Source organism: Phlebotomus argentipes, unplaced genomic scaffold, assembly GCF_947086385.1.
Source record: "Phlebotomus argentipes unplaced genomic scaffold, Phlebotomus argentipes genome assembly contig_15, whole genome shotgun sequence".
Taxonomy (NCBI): domain Eukaryota; kingdom Metazoa; phylum Arthropoda; class Insecta; order Diptera; family Psychodidae; genus Phlebotomus; species Phlebotomus argentipes.
Window position 1 is genome coordinate 18,736,455 of NW_026776181.1, and position 23,201 is coordinate 18,759,655.

Genomic DNA, 23,201 nt, shown 5'->3' on the forward strand with positions numbered 1-23,201 from the left:
TGATGGGGAATTTTTCTTGGCAGAGAAAAAAGAACAACCAATTTTTGAACACACTTTTTGATGACTGTAAAAACATCTTAAGAAAAAAAAACAATGGTCTTTTGGAGAACTATACTAATTAGGGGCAGAAGATGTAGGAATTTAGAAGTGAGCATTTGAGGATCATGTTACAAACAAAAAAAAAAATCTTAAATTAAATGAAAATGAAAGATATTAAGAGATCATGTTTCTCGTGTCTACAATGTTGGTTTCATTCGTGTTTCAGGGAAACATGTTTCTGACTTTCGGACAATCTCGACGAATTTTATGTCTTTTGGCGCATTTCTCAAGGTGGACAAGTAACATAATAAACTATTCATTCATTCATTCAAGGTGGACAAAAGGATGATCTTTCCGTACTTCGAAAACTCAAGGACCAAAAACGCACATTTTTCCCTCCAGATTATGAGATTTTTTTTTTGCTAAAATTTCTGCAGATTAATAACTTTCGAGAATCTTCAATGGCAATTTTTGAATTATTTTTCCACATAGGAAAATTCTTATGGAAAATCTGGTGGAAGTTTTCGACGAAACGAGAATTGTTTGTGTTAAATAAGTTTAGATGTTTTTTTTCCTGTTTTGTTTTTAACGCTTCTTCGCAACATTTTTATTTCTCTTTCAACAGAATTCCAATTTTAATTTCACTCCAAATTTCAAGGAATATTTGCAGTTATTTTGCAAGATTATCTTTAAACTTTCACCTTCCGCAGCTTCTTGTGTTTTCTATCGAATATTTAGGAAATGAGTGGAAAATTCAGTGGAAATCTAGGATTTTCACGTGATGCCAAATCACCATTCTAGATATCTTTGAGAGGTTCGAGGGAATATTGTGCTTGTTGAGCGCATCAGTTGTCAGTGTTGTAAAAAAGATTTTCCAAATAATGGACTGATGGAAAATCCAATTGCGCAAATTCAGTCGAAGTGTTGTTTTCCGGATCGAATTGCACAACTTTCTATAAAACGAATAAAAAAAAACAAATTATTACAAGTTAAAACTTTCTAAAGTTGCAATTCTAATTACCCTTGAACGCATTGAAGCACATAGAATTTTCTCTCCCACAAGAACAGATCTAATCCGACCAGAAATATTGAGCGTCGCCACGATAGTCCACAAATTTGCCCTGGGATCGTATCTCTCCACGCATGATAACTCTCTATTCTCGTGGTCTTTCCCGCCGAAAGCATAGATGTAGTCTCTGGTTGCTGTCACTCCAGGATGATATCGTCGTTTCACCATGGGAGCCATCAAGCTCCACCTCTTCGTTTGCGGATCGTAACGCTCAACAGAATTAAGACATTGATTCTTCTCATTGAATCCGCCGATCACGAACAATCGTCCTTCGAAGGCTGCGGCTCCAGCGTCGTATCGCTTAGTCTGCATCGGAGTTTCCATGTTCCAGATTCCGTTGCTCAGATCCAATCGCTCCACTGTGTTCAGGAAACTGTTTTTACTATCTTCGCCACCAAACACATAGAGAAATCCATCCAGAACTGCAGCACAGCAGAAACGGCGTTTGTAATTCATCGGTGAGAGGCTGCAAGAGAAGATATTTATGTGGATAAAAGATATTAAATTTGCGCTTCCTTTTAGAAACACTCACGATTTTACTGTCTTGGTTTTGATATCAAAACTGTCCACTTTCTTTGAAACTCCTCCTTCATACCCTTCAATGAAAATTATATTGTTGTTCGCAAGAACTGTTATACAATCATACCGACCGATCACAAATTCCGTCTCAATTGTCCACTGCTTGGTTTCAGGACAATACAATCTGAGGACATAAGGATTCCTGAAACTATCCGTAGTCACAGCCAACAACTTTTCTTTTCCTGATCGACGAGACTTCTGGTTGGGCATCAGATCACGGCGTTCCGGAATGAGTTTCCACTCAAAAGCTTTCATCGCCAAATCCAGGCAATTCGTGCTCTCGCACAGCGGCTTCACCTGATCGACGATAAACTGCCAAAGGAAGAAAAGAAAGAATTATTGAAGAGTTGAGAAACAAGAACTGAATCATCAAATTTAACCTCGGGAGAAAGATGGTGAAGTCGAATGAGCACCAAAAGATCGGGAATGTAATTCTTCCGCTCCTCAGAAGCGCGCTGAAACCACGCCAGCAACGCACGGAAAACGTCTTCCTCAGATGGCACGTTGAGATCATCGCTGGCCAGCAATTTGCCCAGTTGTTTGGCGGAGATCTGAAGGAACTCCGGCTCCTTGCACACTTCGAGAAAATGCTGGTTTGCGTACTTCCTTGCCGCTTCAAGAAGAGCGTCATAACTGTGCTGATCAGCAAACTCAGCGATTCCCAGCCAGTTTGAGGGACTGAGATGACGTTCCAGGAAAGCACCGCAAGCTTTTACCACGCTTTTCAATTGAAGGAGATTTGCCGAGCTCATGAGCGTCTTCACGGATTCCACAGAACTTTCCTCGCTCAGTTCTAATTCTCCTGTGTAGCAGAACTTCACCAGACGCCGAAGATCGTCTCCCGGAATCTCGTCCAGAGTCACTTCTTCTTCCCGAGACTCCCGGAAGTCTCCCGTGAACATTGCTTCGAAGTAATCAGAAGCCACTGACAGGACATTACGATGGGCGGAGATTCTGTGAAGGAGTGGCCAGGATGAGATTCTCAAGAAGCCAAGACAGTGGAAAACTGCGAACTCACCTCTGCTTATCTTCTCCAGCGATCAGAATCACGTCGCAAAGCGTTTCATTCTCCCGATATAACCACATTTTCTTGCGCGCGCACACAAAGTGATCCTGGGAAGATTCCTGATGTTTTCTCTTGTCTCTCGAACTCGAGCCTTCCATTCCGCAGCTTTTCCTCTTCAAATGATATCTGTATTGGCACAATTCAGCTTCTAATTTCACAATTCCCGACACTTTCTTTGCTCAGACACGCTTTGTGATGACGCCCAAAAATCTCCTGCGATCACAATAACAAAGCTGAAGTCAGCAGTATTGCGGTGAATCCCCGAAATCCCGCATAACCTAGAAATAACGGCCAAGTTGGCTGTTATTTCATTAGATATTTCTTTGTATTCCTTGTTCTTTGAAGGCTTCTTCCAGGACATTACTTTCCTCTCTTAACAGTTGGGTAAATGTTTCACACTGAGCATTTCTTCCTGGCTGAGATTTGTTATTTTGTGCGCAGCATTTGAAATCCTGTACTTTTTCGATATATCGGTCGATATATCGCTGGCTTCTGCCCTTCTCCCGCTCGTTTTCATTCCAGCCTGTGAAAGATTCTTGGAAACGCATCGCTGAGTGACGAATGAAAACGCGTGGTTTTTACAATAAATTTACTTCGATTCTGTCTTTGTTACACTCTGCATTAGAGGTTGTTAAACACTTCGCATTATATTAAATGTAATTTCATCAATTAAATTAAATACAAAAAAAGAAAACAGGGACAAGTCTTGGGTCGACGGGAGACGCGCGCGACTGGATGCGAGTGCGAGGAGCTGAGCGCGGCTCTAGTCGATCTTCACGGCGCCGTAGATCTTGCGGATGAAGCTGTAGGCGGCGAAGAAGCCGATGGTGCCGGTGAGCAGCCAGAAGGTCATCACCATCAGTCCAGTGTAGCCGAGATAGAGCAGCGTGGGAATGAACTCCGTGATCTCCAGCTTCGTGAAGAAGTAGAAGATGCTGTAGAAGAAGATGTACGCCGCCGAGCCGCCGGACACGATGAACGTCCGCCACCACCAGCGATAGTCCTCGCCGCACAGCTGGAAGTACGTCATGACGATGGAGATCTGGCCGCAGCTCACCACCAGGATGCAGAACACGAGGAAGAGGAAGCCGAACAGGTAGTAGAACTGGTTCTGCCAGATGGCCGAGAACACGAAGAACAGCTCGATGAACACGGCGCCGAACGGCAGGATGCCCGCCATCAGCGTGCACAGCGCCACATTCATGTACCACTGCTGCGCTGGCACCTGGCGCGGGATCATGTTGGTGCGCACCGGGTGCTGGTACGCCTGCTTGCGGTAGCCGAAGTAGTAGCCCAGGTACACCAGCGGCACGGAGATGCCGAACCACAGGCACAGCAGCGACAGCATCGTGCTGAACGGCACGGCGCCGCTCGAGTGGATGTCCCAGATGAAGAAGTTGAGGAAGAAGCCCGTCCTGAAGCGATCAAACAGACACACTCTCACCTCTGGATTGGGCACAAAAACTCTATGTTTTTGGGAGCATTGAACAGCGCAGTTTTGCTCATCGGGAGCTGAGATTTCAATGGACAAAAAACACTCCAAATGCAACAGACGCGATTTGAAGCCGAACTCAAGTGCCAGAAGAAGATCAAATACAGCCAAAGGCTTGCCTTAAAGCCCTTCTGATGGTTTTTAAACCCATTCCTAGCTGATCTTGATGTCTTCCTATCCGTGAGAAATCAGTATTTTGACCATTCTGACTGTCAAAATTGGTCAAATACCAAAAATTGATGCTCACTTCACGTTTAAACGTAGTCCAAAATGAAATAACATATCGAATTAACTGAAAAAACAATTAGTAATTCTTCGGAAAAGCATCAAAATCGATTCAGTACTTTAAAATTTGAATTTTGGCCTTCAAACTTTAAATCCAAAGGCACTTGAAGAGCCTAAAATGTGGATTAAACATAAGTTTGATCCTGAGAAATTGATGAATTTCTGTACTTTTTCGCTCTTTCATTGTCACAATTAACTGTCCTCCCCGCTTAACCTCTCGATTCTGCGCCGTTCATTGCTCCGATCGATCGCAAAGACTGTCTGCGATGCAAAATCCCGCTCCCAGTTTATCTCTCCAGAGAGTATTGATTGAAGCGATTGAAGCGACTCGGAGTCATCGGGGTCAGAAGCGCCTGAGAGCAATTACTCACCCAAACACAATGCCCGGATACAGCGTGGCGGTGAGGAAGGCGGCGCGCTTCCACTCCCTGCCCTTCATGGTCTTGTAGAGGCGCGCGGAGAAGTAGCCGGCGATCAGGCCCATGAAGACGTACAGGAAGATGCCGGACGTCATGAGGGCGCCGCGCGACGCCGGCGACAGCATGCCGAGCATGGCGAAGAAGATGGTGATGAGCGCCATGAAGAAGATCTGGATGCCGCTGCCGATCACGGCGGCGAACAGGCGCGGATGGCGCGGCGGCCGGAACACGTCGCCGTGCACGAGCTTCCAGCCCGTCTCCTCCAGCGCATCCTCGAAGCTGTCGTCGGTGTTGTAGCGCGCGATGTCGCGCCGCAGCGTCCGCACCATGATCATGGTGAGGATGCCGGAGAGGAAGAACACCACGACCAGCGAGTTGATGATGCTGAACCAGTGGATCTGCACGTCGTTCATGCCCAGGTAGATGTCCCAGCGCGACGCCCAGCTCACGGCGCTCTCCTTCCACTCCACGGAGTACGTGAAGTACAGCTGCGTGTTGCTGGACAGGCTGACCTCCTGCGGCTTCGGGTTGTCCGGCAGCGCGCACGCGCCGCCGTCGAATTTGAGATCTTTGGCGTTCACAGACAGCGTCTCCACCTCGAAGCCCACCACGCGGAACTTGTCCTTGGTGTGCATGTGGTAGGACAGGATGAGCTTCAGGTGGTTGTTGATGAAGGCGTGATCCGCCTCCATCTGGCCCAGCCGGTAGCCGTGCTCGAACTGCACCTCCATGGAGTCCGGGTTGATGATCCTCGTGGCCACGGGCAGGTTGTCCACGAGCCTGCAAGGCGGAGAGAGCCCCATTAGTGCGCCCCCAGCGGGTGGGAAGCCCGGAAGTACTCACAGATGCACGAAGTACTCGTGCCTGATGCGCTCCGCCACCTTGACGGACTGCTGCCGGTCCCAGTTCAGCGGCCGGTCCCTGTCATTGCACAGCAGCCTGCACGGCACGTTCTCGGCCATCCGCACCTCGTACGGCGTGTTGACGATGCGATCGCCGCGCAGCACCTCGCCCAGATTCTCCGTCTTGTACTCGAGCGTGCCGTTCTTGGGCAGGCAGAACTGCAGCGAGTAGTACTCGTAGGGCAGCTGCGTGTGCGTGCTGGTCATCTTCACCGCCTTCACGTCGATCCGCTGGCCGCGCACGAACTCCACCGGAGCCACTCCCGGCACGTAGAACGCGTGCACGCACGCCAACAGACGGAGGAGCAGCGACACCAGCAGCACCTGCGGAAGAGCGCCCCGAGAGGACTGGTCAGAGGAATCAGAGGTCAGGGGAATGGCCACGCGCACTCCCTACCTTCCACTCCATCGCTTCGCATTCACAATTGTGGTCCTGATGCACGGCAAAGAGGCTTTTTCTCACATCAAAATATCACCCACTCAAAGCGCCATTCATCGTCCAGCTGTCACTACGTCTGCACGTTGCGAGGCTTCAAACTTTCGCGAAATCTTGCCTTTCGACGAGAAATCTTCGGGAAACTTTGCACACTGCGCAACTGTCGACGAAACTTTGCAGCCGAACACTGATAAGAATCCAGGGAAAAACTCCCATTTTTATCATTTTATTCTTTTTTTCTTATTTTTTTTAGACAATTGTAGGCAATCTATTAAGCTTTCCAAAACACTGTTTACTGTTGAAAATCCGACAAGAAAAGCACTTTTACGAGTGTTTTTTTGTGCAAAATGGATAAGAAAACGTTCCCCAAACTTCATAGATTTCTGCTAAAACATCATTAAAACATGTGAAGACGTGGTTTAACACAAATTATGTGTTCTAGAAAATTGTAGGTTGTAAAGTCAGTTTTCCGAAATGCCAAGAATCTTGGAAATCCGCCTCAAAATGGCGCCGCTGTGATTATTTTTAGTGTAAAATGAACAAGAAGACATGATTGCGGAAAAAGATCATTTACACCATCTGGCGTTCATTTATCCACTTTCACATGTTCTAGAGAATTGTAGGTGATTAAGTAAGTTATCCAAATCTGTAATACTTTCGACAATCATGCAAGAACTTTGGGAGATATGGAAATATAGAAACATTATTAAAATTTTGATTCTAATTTAAGAATAATTAATTAAATATTTAAATTTTATTGAAAAATCAGGCTTTCACAATCAGTCTCTTAATGAAATGTTTTATTGACTTCTCATCCCTTGGAAAATCCACTGCAAGAAGTGCGTTACGTTGACGAAAACGCCGGTTTTTCCCGCCGTTCCGCACGGCAGAAAAGTCCAGCTCGCGACTCCGTACAGCACAATTTCCCCATCGGCGTTCTTCTGCACAAGAGGACCACCAGAATCTCCGCTGCAGATCGCCCTGGAGCCATCTTCTTCCCCAGCGCAGATGTTGCTCTCGTGAATCGGCCGCTCCGGATAGCGCGTGAAGCACTTCCCGGACTCCATGATCGTCAGATTGGCCTTCATGAGTTTGTCGGGGAAGTTGTAGTTCATGCTCTTGGCCACTGATCCCCAGCCGCAGAACGTGGCCTGGCCAGTGGGATAGTGAGGCTCGACCAGGGTCAGATTGAGGCTTGACACTTGCTGGTTGAACTCAAAGGGCTCCGAAATCTTGATCAGCGCAATGTCATGAGGATTAACGCCGCCCAAGTAATCCTCATGCGCGATCGTCCTTGAATGCTTCCTTCTCTGCTCGAATTCGTCAGGCTGACTGAGACTGTGCGCGCCGGCGACAATCTCTGTGTCCTCGTTGAAATTCACCAAACAGTGAGCAGCAGTTAAAACCCATTCTTCGCTGAGAATGCTTCCGCCGCAGAAGTGTCTGCCGTTCTGTTGCAAGGATATCTGCAGAAGTTTTGTCTCTTAGCTTCATCCTTTCAGTGTTTGGCACCTTATCATACTTACCATGTATGGAAACTCGTGAGGAATTGCTTCTTCTCCGCCCACAATTCTGGGTTTTGCCGAAGCAAAAGCAGCGAATCCAATGATCAAAGCTGTGCAAATTGCGATCTTCATTTTCCAGCAAGAGTTACTCAAACTACAATGAAGTTCTCAAGACTTGGCGTTCGTTTATATACAATTGAGCCTCTGATAAACACGAGGAATCTCGAGATTACTCACGCGAGCACTTGAAAATTGACGTAATTCATGAAATCGTGACATCAAAGTGCGATTTTGAACTAGTTTCGAGAGGTTTAATTGATATCAGAAGAGCGGCTGAGGAAGTTCCACGCGTAAATACTTAATTATCCATCAAAATATCTTGTCAAATCTTCGATATAGTCATATGCGGAAGCGCCCAGAACCGCACAGAGAGAATATTGAAGAGGTTCTGCTCTTATTTTAATGAAAATTATGTGTTAATCCATCTTTTTCTGTCTCTAATAGGGCTTTGAGTCTCCTAAAGAAGTCCTCAAGAGCGTTAAAATGGAAATACGAACGAAAATAATTGAATTAATTCCTTTTTTCTATGTTTTGTTTCGCTAATAGAAGCTCCGCCTCCTTATATGCTCCGCCCTTATTTAGGAAAATATCAATGATCTCTGAAGAAAGATGTGCATTTCTGTTATTTTCATCTTGAAACTGTCTTTTGACTCTGTTTCATAGTTTATATTTCATTATGCGGTGAAATTCAAGACTTTCTCCTGCAATTATCGATAATGAATAAATAGTTTTGTATCAATTCACCAAAAGATTCCACAAAATTCTGTCTTTCATTCCAAAAAAACACCTCAATTTGAACTTTCTCTGGACGCCCGTAATTGCTTGCAAAGCTCACAAAACATCTCGAAGTTGGTCTATTTAATTAAGATTTCGCACCATTATTGACGAAATGATGGCCTCTTTTGCCCCTTCTGGTGCTGAGCAGATAAAAGAATAACGCCAAAAGACCCCGTTTTGGATTCTCACGTAGGGAAAAAAGGATCTCCACGGCGAAATAATCGTAAATCAGAATTAGTTATGCGATTGTTGAAATTAAAATTCAAAGTTGACATCCTTTTTAAGTGCGCCTGAAGAGGAGAGACACTTAAATCTCCATGTCTCGCGCTTTTTTCGCGCGCCCGCGAGGGAAGGAGGAAAATTCCTTGTGGGAGAAATTCATGAATAATTTTGCCCAATTTGACGATATCTCTCTTTCTTGATCTGTGAAAATTCCCTTCGCGCGCGCCTCCCACCCCCGGAAAAGTGTTTGGGGGTGTGAGAAGAGACAATTTCTCTGTGTGTGACTTCTTTTTTTTAAGGGTCGGAGAGAATAAGAGCAAAACAATGCGTTATGCGGAAGAGAATCGACGAATTTCCATGCACAGTTTCGATATTATATCCATCTGGGGGGTGAAAGAGGAGAAAACTCTCATAAAATTCAGCTCGGCTTAGTCAAATATTTAATATGTTCGTGAGATTTTCAACCCACTCTTTTCCCATCAGCCACAAAAACTGCCCCCGACTTGTTTGAGATGCAAATGAGTCGCAGCAGAAGTCATGTTGACTCTCTGCGGGTTGAAATGAACCACGAGAGAGCAATTATAAATGTGAAATGCAGGGACATTGCTTGAGTTGTTTGACTACAAAAGGGATGATAAAAAGGACGATATTGGAAAGTCAAAAGGTTTTTCCAATAAGACAGTAAAATTATGTTCTCTTCTTCTCTCTGTGAGAGAAAAAATCTCTTCTAATTGTCCTGCAACTCGGGACTAAACTGTGCCGGTGCTTAAGAGAATATCTAGAGAGCTGAGCAAAGACTGGATTTTTTCCTCAAATGTCACACACATATATATGTTCTGCAGTAGTGTGGAAAATTCACTGGAAAAAGAGTGTGTATGAAATAGAAAATAGAGCACGATTTTTAGTCATGGCATCACTGATTTTTCACCATTTTCACCCAAACTAAGCCAATTGTCGACACTTTTCCGCATTTTCCCTGTTCCTTATCGCATCACCACCCGCAAGAATGCACCTTTCCCCCCATCCAGTCTCTTTTTTTCCTCCCATTTCCCTCTGGAGTGAAAATAAAGTGGATGAAAATCTCCCGCGAGAAAATCATCTCGCGATAATTGATAATTGAGCCGTTTTTCCTTGAGACACTTTTCTCTCCCAGTGAAATTCACACTTGCTCTTTTCTTACCGCCAAATAATCCTCTTAAATTGTGGTTAATTTAATTCACAAGGCAAAAAGAAGGGGGAGAAAGAGAGCGGAAATTGCGTGGCGAGAGAGATCACAAATGAAGAGGGTGAATTTTCCGACCCTCCACCAGAGACTCCTTTTCACTAAATCATCGTCAATCACTGAATAATGGGGTGATTTTTGAATTCCTTTTAAATTTCACCCACATCGTCGGCATTTCCGCCACGATTCTCTCACACCACCCCCTGGCAAATCACACTTTTGGCCCAAGGGGGCGGGGAGATTTGCAGATTTACAGCACGCATTGTGTCACACACACATTTTCCCCGCGTGAAAATGTGCCTCGGAGGAGCGCTTTATTGGTCAATTAAAAGTCAATTTGCCCGAAATTGAGGGGTGCAAATTTGCAACATATCCAAATAATGTACCTTTTAATTATGCCACATTCAACTTTGACCCTTTCACTTCCGACCAACTCAAGTGCTGGCATCTGAAGAAGTTTCTCGATCTTGGCTTTCATGTCACGTGAATCAGTTATTGAGGTGAACAGAAAAATATGGGCTATTTTAAGCCATACTTTTTCTGCAAAAATAGTCAAGGGTGCGCGCAGCTTATGCTCTGCAGCATGAGAATGTGAAACTTATCAAGAGAAAACTCTGTTTTTCAGGCAGATAGAGAAGAAAAAACCCCTTTGGCATATATGGGGGAAATGTAGCCCCAAAAGGGCTCTATATATAGGAAAAATAATAAGATATAAAAGTTTTTCCGTCTCGAATATATTTAAAATAATGTGGCGAAAAAACCAATGAATTTTGGTCGAATGGCGCAGATAACATAGTTTTTGACCAACAAGGAGTATTCTAAAATCTCCATAATGTTCTACAAAATAGTAGATAATTTCAATATCTATCATTTGAGCCCAATTTGGGGAGAATCCGTGGATAATTGGGTGAGATATGAGCACATATGTGTGGCAAAGTGGGGGGGAAAATCTGAGGGACTCTTCTATCATTCTGTGGGATCATGAGGAAAAGATCATAAATTGTCTTCTGTTGTCAATATTACAATTCTTCCTTCCTCCACTTATTGACTGCACCAGCATCTTCTGCAACATTGAAACAATCAATCCTTCACTCTTCCTATTTGTGGTGCCCGTGGCTTATCGCTCACAATGCAAGCAATCAGCGAGTGCGGCAGTGACGAGACACTGCTTTTCTCCTCTCGGGCCTCGCTTTTCGTCCCCCTTTTGCCCCCGCCGAAAGGGCGCAGGAAGTGTTTAAAGGTGGTGTTGCGAGACGAAATAAATAAATAAAGGTACACGCCTTTGTGTGATTCCCGCACACCCGCCAGCGAGGATTCCCCGGCTGGATGAGGGTGGCTCCTGTTCGGCCGTAAAGCAGCTCAGCCCATATCACTGCCTCCATCGCTGTATCTCATGGCAATCAAGCAATTCACCCGCTCTCCACTTCCCCGCCTGCAAATTGATCGTCGCCAATATTTGCGGGGTGAGAGAGAGAGTGAGAGACTGAGCGACGAGGGTGGTTTTTGGGGACGCTGGCGAGTCATCTTGCGGCTTGTTTTAGGACAATCGCACACACATAAAAATATTTGCCATTTCCCTCCCATCGATTTATTGATTTATGGAATTAGTATTAAAGTTATTCGAATAAGATAGAAATCACTGTAGCGAAAACGTGCGGTCGAACAAACAACAAGTCCTGTAACTTGTCTTTTATCCGCTTCCCGCAAACTTCCACCCCATCTTCTTCACATTGTGTGAGGGTCGCACGTTGAGATATTGCATGTGACTTTTTCCACCCACAATTATCACCCTTCCACTGGGTTTGGCATTCACCTTAACACGTTCGTGATCAACATTTTCTACGTGTGAGGAATAATGAGATTTTTATTAAGGCACTTCTATTCCAGGACATCTTCGGACCCTCGGCTGGGATTTCCAGGACAATTTTCGCATTAGCACTGCGGTGAAAATTAGAGGGTATCGTTTCACTTGAAGGGCAAATTACAAGCCTGAGAAAATGCCAAATTGTAGCCAATTTCTAGACCCCAAATTGAAACTATGCTCAAGAATTTATGTGCATGAATTTTATTCTGTGCTTTTGTGTGTATTGAAGAATAGCTGAGATAAAAGTTTATTGCCTGCCGTATTAAATTTCATACTATCCATGATGACCACAATTGAATATTCCAAGGGGCAGATATTGTGGTCGGAAGTGGTGTACAGCTTTAAAGGAAGTGTTTGAAACTGAAAGTGGTAAAATATGTAGAATATTTGCATTGCAAAAGCTTCTCTTTCAACAAATTGAGGCATTTCTCAATAAATTTTACTTCAAAAAATGAATTTTATTGCATTTTTAGGTTATGTGATTGATTTAAAACAGTTTCTGGTAATTAAATAACCTTAAAAATCATGAAATTTGTGCTTAAGCTGAACACAAAACTTCAGAAAAACGTCCGAAAAGCGATGTAAAATGCCTTTAAAGGCTGTTCAGAAGTGTCTGAAGTGTTGAAGATTCCGCGGAGGAATTGTGAAAGAGTCAGAAAGTGGTGTACAGATTTGCGGCCAATTATCTCTTCTTGGAATATTCAATATGCTAAACAAGGGAGAGATATTCATAAGGCAAGTGGAGCAATTGTTGATGAGAAAGGTTTATTTTCAGTTTACTTTATTGCATGATCTTTTATATACACAATCAGTGTAGAAGCAAAATAATTTGCCACTATCAAGGCCAGAGATAAGATGGATAAATATCCGAAGAGTGCGCAGAATTTCTCAAAACGATATTTGTGTTTGATACAACAAAAGTGTGACTATATTGATAATCACTTCCTGTCCTCAAAAGAGCACTTTTTATTTGCTTCTGCACGATGCCGCCTTGGCTTCTGGTATCGAACTTGCTATTGCTTTTCTCGGAAAATAATCACTTTGCGAGATGAACTGGGCGATTATGAGGCTGAATTTCATCATAGTGTTTATTTACCCGCAAGATTTCCAGTCTTGTGGCCGCGCTGCTGACTTGTTAAGTGAATTGCCTTTTTGGCCGACGAAATATAATCAAACTTCTCCACTCTTTGGCGTGATGGCCAGGCGAGGAAACAAATAAATAAATCTTTTATTGATAACAAATGCAAGTAGCTCGATTTATCTTGTGATTTATTTAATTCAATTCATCGACTATGAAATACATATACATCAGCATGTATATTTCATAAACTATATTAACTGGGATTATTTGCTTTATCATATTATAAATATTAAAATTTCCCTCCTTCTCTTGCGGGCACGCAGTTTTCTTGGAAATGGACTGTTGACTCTCCTTATCTCTTCTGTACCCATTTTATTCCTCCTTTGCGATTGTATCATAATTAATTCTATCGCATAGTCGAGCTTTTGCGCTCCACCAACAAAGAGACAATATCATTAGAGGCGCTTGAGATTTCACTCATAAATTACTATTAACTTAAGTAAATTTGTCATCTCGCTGGGAATCAAACAATTAATATACAATGTGTGGACGTATATTTCCTGACACAATAAATAATTGTCTATGATCCCTTCTTCCGGACGGGGGCGGGTCGGTTTACCCTCTTCGCTGGGTGCTTAAAGGAGTGAATAAGACATTATACAAATTCCAACTTGAGGGGACAATTTTCTGTTTCGCAGGTATACAAAATAGCATTCAAACCACCTTTTTGGCACTTTAAGCAATGCACAACTCCACTGAAATCTCGTTAAAGCTCTCCCAGGATCCCGAAACGAGTCCTTTTTGGGTAGGAGAAATCGTGGGAAGAATCAAGGCGAGAGGGGGAGTGAACAAATTGCCCTGCGAGAAGAAAAGAAAAGCAGAAGGTGAGTGATGAAAGTTGAGGTGAAAGATTACACATATGTTGCAACCACTGTGATGAATGTCGAGGGTGTGGAGAAGTCCTTTTTGCCATCATCATCATCCGGAAGAATGCAGAGTCATTGACACCCCCAAAAGAAGTGGGGTGAGAAAATTGTCAACTTGTATTTAATTCACTCTCTTTGCGATAATCTCTCGACAAAGTTTTGGAAATTGATATTTCAAAAGGAAAGAGGAGAGGAAAATATGCATAAAGACAAGTGGCGCAACTTTGATAAATTGTAGAAGAGAAAGAGGACACTCATCCTTGGTTGAATATAAGGAGGAGATAAGGAGGGAAAATTGACAGTCTTTGGACTCATTGAATTTCTACCAAATTGAGTATGTGTGCGAAGGATTTTCTTGGCAAATTCCATCGAAAGAAACTCTCTCTCTCTCTCTTCGCCCACACTCAATTTCGATTATCTCCGGAGGAAATCTCCAAAGAAAATCGACATCGCAGCGCGCGCCCAACTCCAATCTGTAATAAATCATATTTTCAATAAGACGAAATAAGGACCCAGTAAATCATTTAAGACTTGACTCACCGAGTTTTATTATCATGTGGAAGATTGAAAAACAGTTTAAAGTTCCTTTCATCCTTTTTTTTCCTCCCTCCCTCTCTTGCCGGGAACTTTTACAGGGGGGGATTTTTCCCTGCTCCTTACCGGGAGGGATAATAAATAAATATGAATTTGATGGATTCTGAAAAGGGTTTTAGAGTGTGTTACATGGATCTTTAGCGAGGCGCGACATATTTCAAGGGTTTCCGCATTCAATGGAGAGAAAATCATCGCTTGGAAAATTGTGAAGGGTTCAATTTCACAGAACTTCAATAGAGGGTTTATCACAACTTTGAGAAAATATGCTTCACATTTTCAAGAATTCCACCATTGAAATTAGGAAGCCTTTTCATCCCTGTCGAGGACATTTTGAGGGATTTCACCATACAAAAGCTTAAGGAGAGGATTTGAAGCATTTAATGAGAAAATTGAGTGCTTCAGAAAGAGCAGCAATTTTCAGTAATAAAAAAAATAACAATTTATATAAATTGCGTATCATTTCCGTTTCTGAGGAAAATCTCTCGCTTCACGCAAGGAAATTAAATAAGTGCGTTTCACACAGAAGGCTTCGAGTGGGTGTGGAAAAGCATCTTCGTGACAATGATTGCGAACAGGAGTTCGGCAGGTTGAACGTGATTCTCTCGATTGAGTCAATTTGTCGTGAGGAGAGATTTTGTATTTGTCATTCAGGCAACGACAAATGGGGGGGAGAGAGAAAGAGGGTGAGTCTGAAGCCCGGAGAATATTGGATTATAGAAGGGGTGTGAAAATTCCTCCCCATGGAAATATCACAATCAGAAATGCAAGAGAATGAACTCACAAGAAGCACTATCATTTACTCCATCAACCCATTTTTTTCTTCTTCTTCTTCTCCAGCCCCTGTGCCAAAAAGGGGTTGCTGGAGAGGAAAAAAAGACGGGGTGAAGAGAAGAGTGGAAAAAGTCGCCCCCAAACTATGGGTTGCGAGAGTGATTCCAATAAAATATCTCTTTAGCCCGTTTAGCCTTCTAAATTTATATCTCTCCGTGTATCATGTAATAAAATAAGAGACACCCACACAAATCCACTGTGTGTCGCTGTCCACCCCATAAAATATCAGGAGTGAATAAATCAAATCTGTTTTCCACCCCCGCTCCCGTGCACTCGAACCGGAACTAAACTTTTACGCCACCAGTCTGAACATCACCCTCTCTCATTTTCCACCCTCGCCGGGCCTCCGGCGGCCGAGGGTGAGTCTCTGGGAATTCGGGGGTTGAGAGAGAGTGAAAGATATTTAACCTTCATGCCACGCTGGTTTCACTCGGCTAAGTTGCAATGGATGGGGATTTATTAATTACAATTATTGTGGCCTCTCGTGTAGCAATTCCTCACACACAAATTACCATATAAATAACTATGGCGAATGCACGCAGGATGAGTCAATTAAATTAAAATCAGACACGCGGGAAAAGTGGATGCAAATTGCTATTATAGAGAATGTACAACAGAGAGATTGATTTGAACATTGCGCCTCCCAATAACCAAACAACGTGTTTATTTTTCCGCTCACTGAATGCAATTGATTTCGGTGTTTCAAATCTACCCCGTTCGCTAGATAGGAAAAGAAGAAGATGTTATGTGTTAGATGTTGGTGAATTGTATGAAATGTATCGTTATTTTATTTCTTTGAATCCGCGAGACTTTTGGGTTGTTGCAACTTTACTTTAATAACATTTCAAATAAGTTGTCAAAGATATGAATTCGTAAAACTGGCGTTGCGAGATTGTAATTCTTAATTCTTATGAAAGGGAGGAATTTATTTTCAAGAAAACCGGAAAATTTACATGAAAACCAAGGAAATAGACAAAAATTGTAATCTTCAGGTTTATCAGCACAGACTGATTGGATTTATTTGGCGGTTTCTACACATTTCAGTGCATCAGATTGAGGTTATGTCTTCTGATCCTTTCCAAGGAAACTTATTGGTTTCCCAAAACATTTGCAAGTACATCAAAAGCTATGTTTTACTTCTATTTACTGCTCACATGTAAATGTCATCTCAAATGCATTTACCCAAACGAATCGCGACTTAAAGACATCCAATATCAGGGACACTTTTTTTGACAGCTGAAATTCGTATTAAATAAACTCTCAACTTTGCCTTGCATCGCCTTATTCTTCGTATTTCATTTGTACTTTACATTAGCGCCAAAAGAAAGCGTAAAGTTGCAACCGAAATTCATATTTTTTAAGATTTTGAAATAGAAAATCTATAAAGTAGCAACGAGCGGTTTGTTTCATAAATTTCAGCTTGAAAATAGACAAAAATTCATGCTGAAATTATTCAACAATGTTTTTCAATATATTTCAGCCTTGATTTCAAGTCATCACAGTGCATCAACTTTATGCTAATTTGCTTGAAACACGGTTCAATATAGATTTTTCATTAACCGAATTGTTCATTAGTATTCAAAAAATGACTTGATGAAATTCCACTCTCAGCCAGCAATCTCTCTCAATTAAGCCCGTAAAATCTCACTGAACATTTGCGCCACACGAAGCGTGAGCATTGTGGGAAATAAATTCATTGACAACATAATTATTATTATCCATTGGGGATCACAGGACGCAGGCCAGTCATTATTGTATTGTATTGTGGAAACTAATGGTGTGATAATATCCACAAATGTGATGTCATCAATTAAAGCCCGGCTGGGGCGCCGGAATCAGGAGCACTCGTTCTGTGTTACGAGCATTTGAATGCGCCCCTGGGTTGGGGGGTGGTGGATTATCAGCTGGCCTTCCGCAGAGCAAATAGACGCGTTCAGCTGCACACCCCAAAAGCCGCTTACAACTGTTGTCCACCAGGCCGCAAATGAATGGGTCCAATGGGAAATCGTATTTCGCCGATTAAATGACTCAATCCCAAATGCGATGGAAATGTGATTTGGCCTCATGCCTCACTGCACGCCGCTCCCATTCGCATCACCCCGTGGCTGAGAGGGATGAATTTCTGCGTCCGGCAATTGCACATGATCGATCTGGGGGGGTTTGGGACTTTTATGGAGACTAGACGTTGGTGTCCTCCTTAATTGAAAATATCGAGAGGAGAAGAAGGACATGTCCAGCATAACAACGCGGCCACGAGCGCCTGATGAGCCACCCTGGGTTCCGTCTTCAGATGACGACAGATAATAAAGTGAAGGCCATCACGAGAGGTAATGGACAACTCAATATACCTACGGGCTATGGATTGGCGATGACAAGTTGCTCCTCGAGAGTTGGGGAGTAGAAATTACCGTCTTCCGGTACATTGGCAAGACTATTCTCTTCTCCAGATGCTCCTCACCCCTCACTTTCGTCCCCATTCACTGTGACAAGGGTGGAAAATTCGACAGTGAGGTGTGAACTGTGCTTCCTTCTAAAGCTCATTTTATTTTATCAGCAGGAAATCTATGATATCCTCTTGAGTGATAAGACAAGAAGACACTGAAAAGTTTATTTTTCAAAATTTACGTCTTTGAGAAGATCTATTGTTATACTTTGCGACATAAACTGTGCAAAAGTTGACGGTTAATCTTTTACGCCGTACATTTTCTCTAAGAAAATTGTCTGAAAATTCATTTATTCGCATAAATTGATCTCTTTGACAAACATATTGAAGTTCCGACGCCTCTACCGTCAAATAATGCTAACAGCGAGAATCTCGTGAGAAGGAGAAGGCCGTCATGACAGTGACATTCCCGCCACAACTTCCCCGGGGATACAAATTGGTCAGGGTAAGTGTTCTGCCGGTTGGAATAGGGAATTCGGCTTACAATATAAAATTCTAGATTTTCCTAAAATGCTTTTAGACCTTAAATTAATTGTTTCACTGGAATACTTTGAAAAAAAAGTCCTTGTAAAATACGAAAAGGTGATTCTAAGTCACTTTGAAAAACAAAAATTAACAGTTTTTCAAAAAATTTCAATAAATACCAATCAGATTGATTGTTTTGTGGTAAATTTGACCAGTTTCAAAGAAATATTAATGCGAAATTTTCAATTTGCTTTCCTGAAAAAGGATGATTGAATTGATGATTGGCTGATCATTGCGGTACACCACCAGAATGTCCTTCTCTGGCCTTGTCTCTTGTTCAACATTCCAAAAATATGTGAGTGTTTTTTGCGCGCGAAAGCCCAATGTTCTGTCTATTGGACGCCTCGGAGAAATGACCAATGGAACAAATTGACCCGAAAGTCCCCCGGGAGGACGGCTGAGGGCGGCGGGGTGGGACAACAATAAAATCCTCCGAGGGGTGGTGAATGAGGAAGCGACATCATTTGAAGTGGAGCGACATTGGGCAGGACTTCATTCTCCGGGTGTCATTTAAGTAAAGTAATTTACACGGAGGAACATTTGCCCTCAAGGTGGCTGTGGTGCATCGATTCTCGGGGGCCGAGGGGTGGGGAGAAAGGGCCGGAGATAAGGCATTTATGTCCACCCTCTTGGCATTCACCGCAATTCCTCCTGATCACCAGCGAGAGAGAGAGAAATGTCCCAAATGATGTCAATGACCAACGAGGGAATGAGGGTGCAATCGAATTTGTTGATATCCATTTAAATAATTTATCGGAATTATAGACTGGCGGCGATTCACTTTTCCAACAAAGTTTCCATTGAGGAGATTTTGAGGCCAGAAATGCGTGGCGAGGGAGTGAGATTGTATATTGTATTTGGTTTTATTGAGAGAAAAAGTGATGCGACTCGATGGTGAGGAAATGAAAGGAAGCTGTTCCGCAACATATTGCACACAAGAAGTTCGATTTATTGACCGGATATCTTCTCTGATTTGTCCCTTTTTATGTCCTTTCTCCCGCTCTCTCTCTCGCCCAAGAGTCCCCATCATAAATAAACGCAATATCGCATATTATCCTTCCTTTTGCCATATCCTGGGTCAATTGAAGGCGATTCTGAGCGTCGAGAGAAAAAAAATGGGGTTAAGAAATTATTCCATGCTGCCCATTAAATTATTAGGGATGGAATTTATGTGTTGGGAAAACATTCATCTTCCAGCCAGCTCATCCCCCTCACCGGACGCACAAATAAATTCTTCCGCCCAGTGCAAAAATTTGTCTTCTTGTCCGCCTTTTTTGCCCCTTGCAAAATAAACTTTAATTGCATGTTGTGTCCTTTCTTCGCGCAGGAACACATAAAATTGGACTTTCGCCATCCATTTCGATAATTCAAATGATGTCCGCTTTTCCACAACATTCCTCCACCCTCCAGTGTTCTGTTTTTCCCCATTCAAACTGCCGGGGATGGTGGACAAAGGGGTGGCAGGGAGGAAAAACGGCCCGAGAAATGGTGAGTGCAGAAGAAAAAAACACCCAGAGACGCCAAGAGATACAGAAAAGGATATACTTTTCATCATAATGTCCACTTTTTCCAGGCCACCGGGAAAGCCCTCCTTGGGCGAGATGGAAAATCTGGGATGTACACATCATTGACTTGCAACAAATAACGGTCAGGCGGCGATTTGGGATATTTAGATCCCGTGGCAGAGATTGCAAGTCGCCCGAATAAATCTCCCGACTTTTCCACACTGCCTGCCCTCAGCCATTTTCCACTCCCCCTCAACGGCTCGTGGAAATTTTCGCAAATTGTATTCCCTCCAACCCTCCTGCCCCAGATGAACAATGTGACGCAATGAATAACCTTTTAGTCACAATCTCTGTCCATTCTGTCGCTTTGGGGAGTGTTTTGTTGCATTCCTTCGCACGCAGAACACAGTCAAATATAATCCCATCAATGCAGCTTCAATTATAAGGAGTCGTTGCAACTTAACAGGTTTTGTATTTCATTTCGTAAAAGTTATGAATTTGAGTTGTAGCTTTACGTCATTTCTTTGTCGCTGGTTGTGTTTTCTATGACAGTCTCGAAGAATTCTATTGACCAGGTGTTCTCATGAAAGATCTTCTCCTGAATACATGTGATCAGATGATTCAGTCAGGAGAAGCTATGAGAGTGAAATATACCTCAAATGTGGTTTTTCGCCCCTTCTTGTTCTTCGGAATCAAGCTTAGAATAAAAGAAACATAGTTTTCTGGACTTTTCAGACTTCACTTTTTACGTGATTTTCGAAATACAAGATATTGACTCAAATCATTTCATGTTTCGCATAAGAAAGTAATTTCCCCATTTTCGTATATGTTGTGAAGTGCAATCTTGCAACGCATGTTTTACAAACTCCATAATATTATCTTATATTTAAAATGTGATGAAATTAAAGTTGCAACGACCCGTAAATTTGCACATCATGAGAAAGAGTACAGTGAGAAGAGAGCCTTTCGATCATTGGCAATCAGGCGCGATTTATTGGAGTGTAATCAGTTGGAGATTCATCTAAGTCTCTTATTCAATTACAGCATCACATTTTGGAAGTGTGTGTTTATTGGGCGAAAATCACCAAAGTTGCTCCATTGAGTTGAGAATGTAAACAAGATAATGCATCAAGCAGAACTTTAATGAGAGTTTGTGCAAGAAGTTTTCACACACACTTTTCCCAATCACCGCCATTGATTATTTCTCACACACTTTCATCCCCTCGCGTGCGCGGGGATGCAATGAAGGGGGAGGGAAATAGATGAAAAGTTGTCTCGTGCGCGCAATAATACGGGGAAAATTCAATGCGGCTCACACTTGCTTCGGGATGTGGGTGAATCGCACACGGAAGAGTCTGCAGAACGTGACAAATCTCGTTTTAAGTATCTATGCTGTAAAATTTTCGTATAATAATTAATAACAATATTACGAAACATTACTCCAGCCGCAGAGCCACTTGTGCATGATCGTGCCGCACCAAGAGTGGGTAAGAAAGGGCGAATGAGAGAGCGAGGAAGAGATGTTTTCAACACATTGCTGGTCAAGATACACTCGCTGGACCGCAGCCATTAAAGCCCACCCACACCCTGAGTCATGTAAATTAACTCTCCACTGTTGACACTATTAAATTCCCTCCTCGGACTTTGTGGACGGACACACAAAAAGGGCTGTTTATATTTTATCACACGTACTAATTTTTGCTGGAAGCCACCCACTCTCGGCCCTGTTTGCACGAGACCACCCAGAAATTATTGCCCAAACACTTATCTTGCGGCACGGATTCTGTTTGCGCCCCGACCGGAGATTGAGGGCGGCAATATTGAGATTTACACGGTCACTTTCTCACAAGGGATAATGAAGATTTTCTCCACTGCTAAATAAACTTCTGTGCAGTAGTTTATCTAGGTCGACTTTCCCTCTATTTTCCATCCATTGACTAGTGATAAGATAATTCGCATTCCGCCAGTCGACGTTGAGGGATAATTGTGCGATACAGAAAGGGTTGTCAATCAACGGAGAGATTCTCCACACAATAAATATTCCACTTCAGTCGCTCGACCAGTGAAAAATTCCCGCCCACACACATTTCTGAGACGATGTTGCAAATTTACTATTCCGATGATGTATTTTATGGTGTTTTATTAGAGGAGCGACATTGATATGGAATTTTTACAAAATATATTCCCATCACGTGAATCTCCTCGCAGCACATAAAATCCTTCTCCTGGGCAATATAACCCGAAATGCTTTCTCCCCTCTCGATTTTTTATATCCTTTGACTTTTCACAAAACTGACCAGAGGATAAATTGGCGAAAGCCATTCTTTCAACTCTCTCTTTCTCTGGCGCTATGTTGTCGCAATAGTTCCTTGACTCTTCGCGAAGGAAAACCATCAAATTATGCGCGTGTTGGGAAAATTAGCACATTTTTTCCATCGGCATGTCACATGAAGGCAAAAGTGCCAACGTTTCTCCCGGTGTCGGGTGATTTTCGATGAGCACAGCAAGTTGAGCCACACTTGTTTCTCTGGCGACAGAAATTAAAAAGAAAGTCCGTGTAAATGAGATTCCCGCAGTTTATTCCCCTGGTGGTTTGTTGCCTCTCATTTTATTGTATATCGGTAACCAAAAAACTGAATGAGCACCACCTAATATGGCACAACACACCCCCGAAAGCTGGGCGTAAAGAGCGAAGGGAGTCCAGAGAATGCAATACCACCCCAAATTCCCCGTTGAAACGAGATAAAAACAGCTTGTTGGGATCCTAAACATGGAGGAGAATCGAAAAAATAAAGCAAATAACAATAAAAATAAAAAGGAGGATATTCCAGATTATTCGATTGTCTATTTTTATAGACACCAATGAGACTGAGAGACATGAAGATGCTCAAGTTTCCTCCCTTATTCAGTTCATTCCGTTTAGTGAGTCCAATTTTCGATCATCGTTTCGATGCCAATGTGGAAAAGAGGGAAAACTGTGTGGAGTGAGATTTTTGCTCTTTTCTCTTTCTCTGCATCACAACCCAACTTTCCCTCCTCACGACATTGCCCCATGAATCTCCGTGGAAAATTGCATCCAGACCACCAAAGTGCATAGTAAAAAATGGAAATTGCACAAATATTTTCTGTACACGAAACATTACAGATTGTTGGGAATGCCATGAGTTTTTGGGGTTGCACAGAAAACTCACCCTGCAAGTGAACGTGAATGTCAAAGGTGAATCGAAAGGTGATTTGAAAAAGACTGCAAATGATATTAAAAAAGCGATGGAATTAAAAATAAATTCAATGAAAATTCTATGCATAAATTACTGATTTTCTTGACACTATAATAAGAAAGTGACTAAAAATCACACTTG

The 23,201-nt window shown here is 42.7% G+C and overlaps 3 protein-coding genes across 3 annotated transcripts; all 3 read right to left on the minus strand.

Moving 5' to 3' along the window:
- Positions 1–325: 325 nt before the first annotated feature.
- Positions 326–3,135, minus strand: LOC132262541 (kelch-like protein 5). The gene is made up of 5 exons (XM_059761820.1): positions 3,032–3,135; positions 2,712–2,966; positions 2,068–2,641; positions 1,641–1,999; positions 326–1,574 (listed from the first exon to the last, which is right to left on the minus strand). Exons 2-5 carry the CDS (start codon positions 2,849–2,851, stop codon positions 1,022–1,024), a joined length of 1,626 nt encoding a protein of 541 aa, XP_059617803.1. The 5' UTR covers positions 2,852–2,966; positions 3,032–3,135; the 3' UTR covers positions 326–1,021.
- A 280-nt stretch (positions 3,136–3,415) lies between these two features.
- On the minus strand, positions 3,416–6,963 carry LOC132261623 (transmembrane 9 superfamily member 4). Its single transcript, XM_059760513.1, has 4 exons — positions 6,249–6,963; positions 5,793–6,175; positions 4,902–5,729; positions 3,416–4,168 (listed from the first exon to the last, which is right to left on the minus strand). The coding sequence occupies exons 1-4, from the start codon at positions 6,258–6,260 to the stop codon at positions 3,517–3,519; spliced, it is 1,875 nt and encodes a 624-aa protein (XP_059616496.1). The 5' UTR covers positions 6,261–6,963; the 3' UTR covers positions 3,416–3,516.
- Positions 6,964–7,059: 96 nt separating this feature from the next.
- Positions 7,060–7,971, minus strand: LOC132261872 (trypsin-1-like). The gene is made up of 2 exons (XM_059760885.1): positions 7,814–7,971; positions 7,060–7,753 (listed from the first exon to the last, which is right to left on the minus strand). The coding sequence occupies exons 1-2, from the start codon at positions 7,922–7,924 to the stop codon at positions 7,088–7,090; spliced, it is 777 nt and encodes a 258-aa protein (XP_059616868.1). The 5' UTR covers positions 7,925–7,971; the 3' UTR covers positions 7,060–7,087.
- Between the last annotated feature and the right edge of the window lie 15,230 nt (positions 7,972–23,201).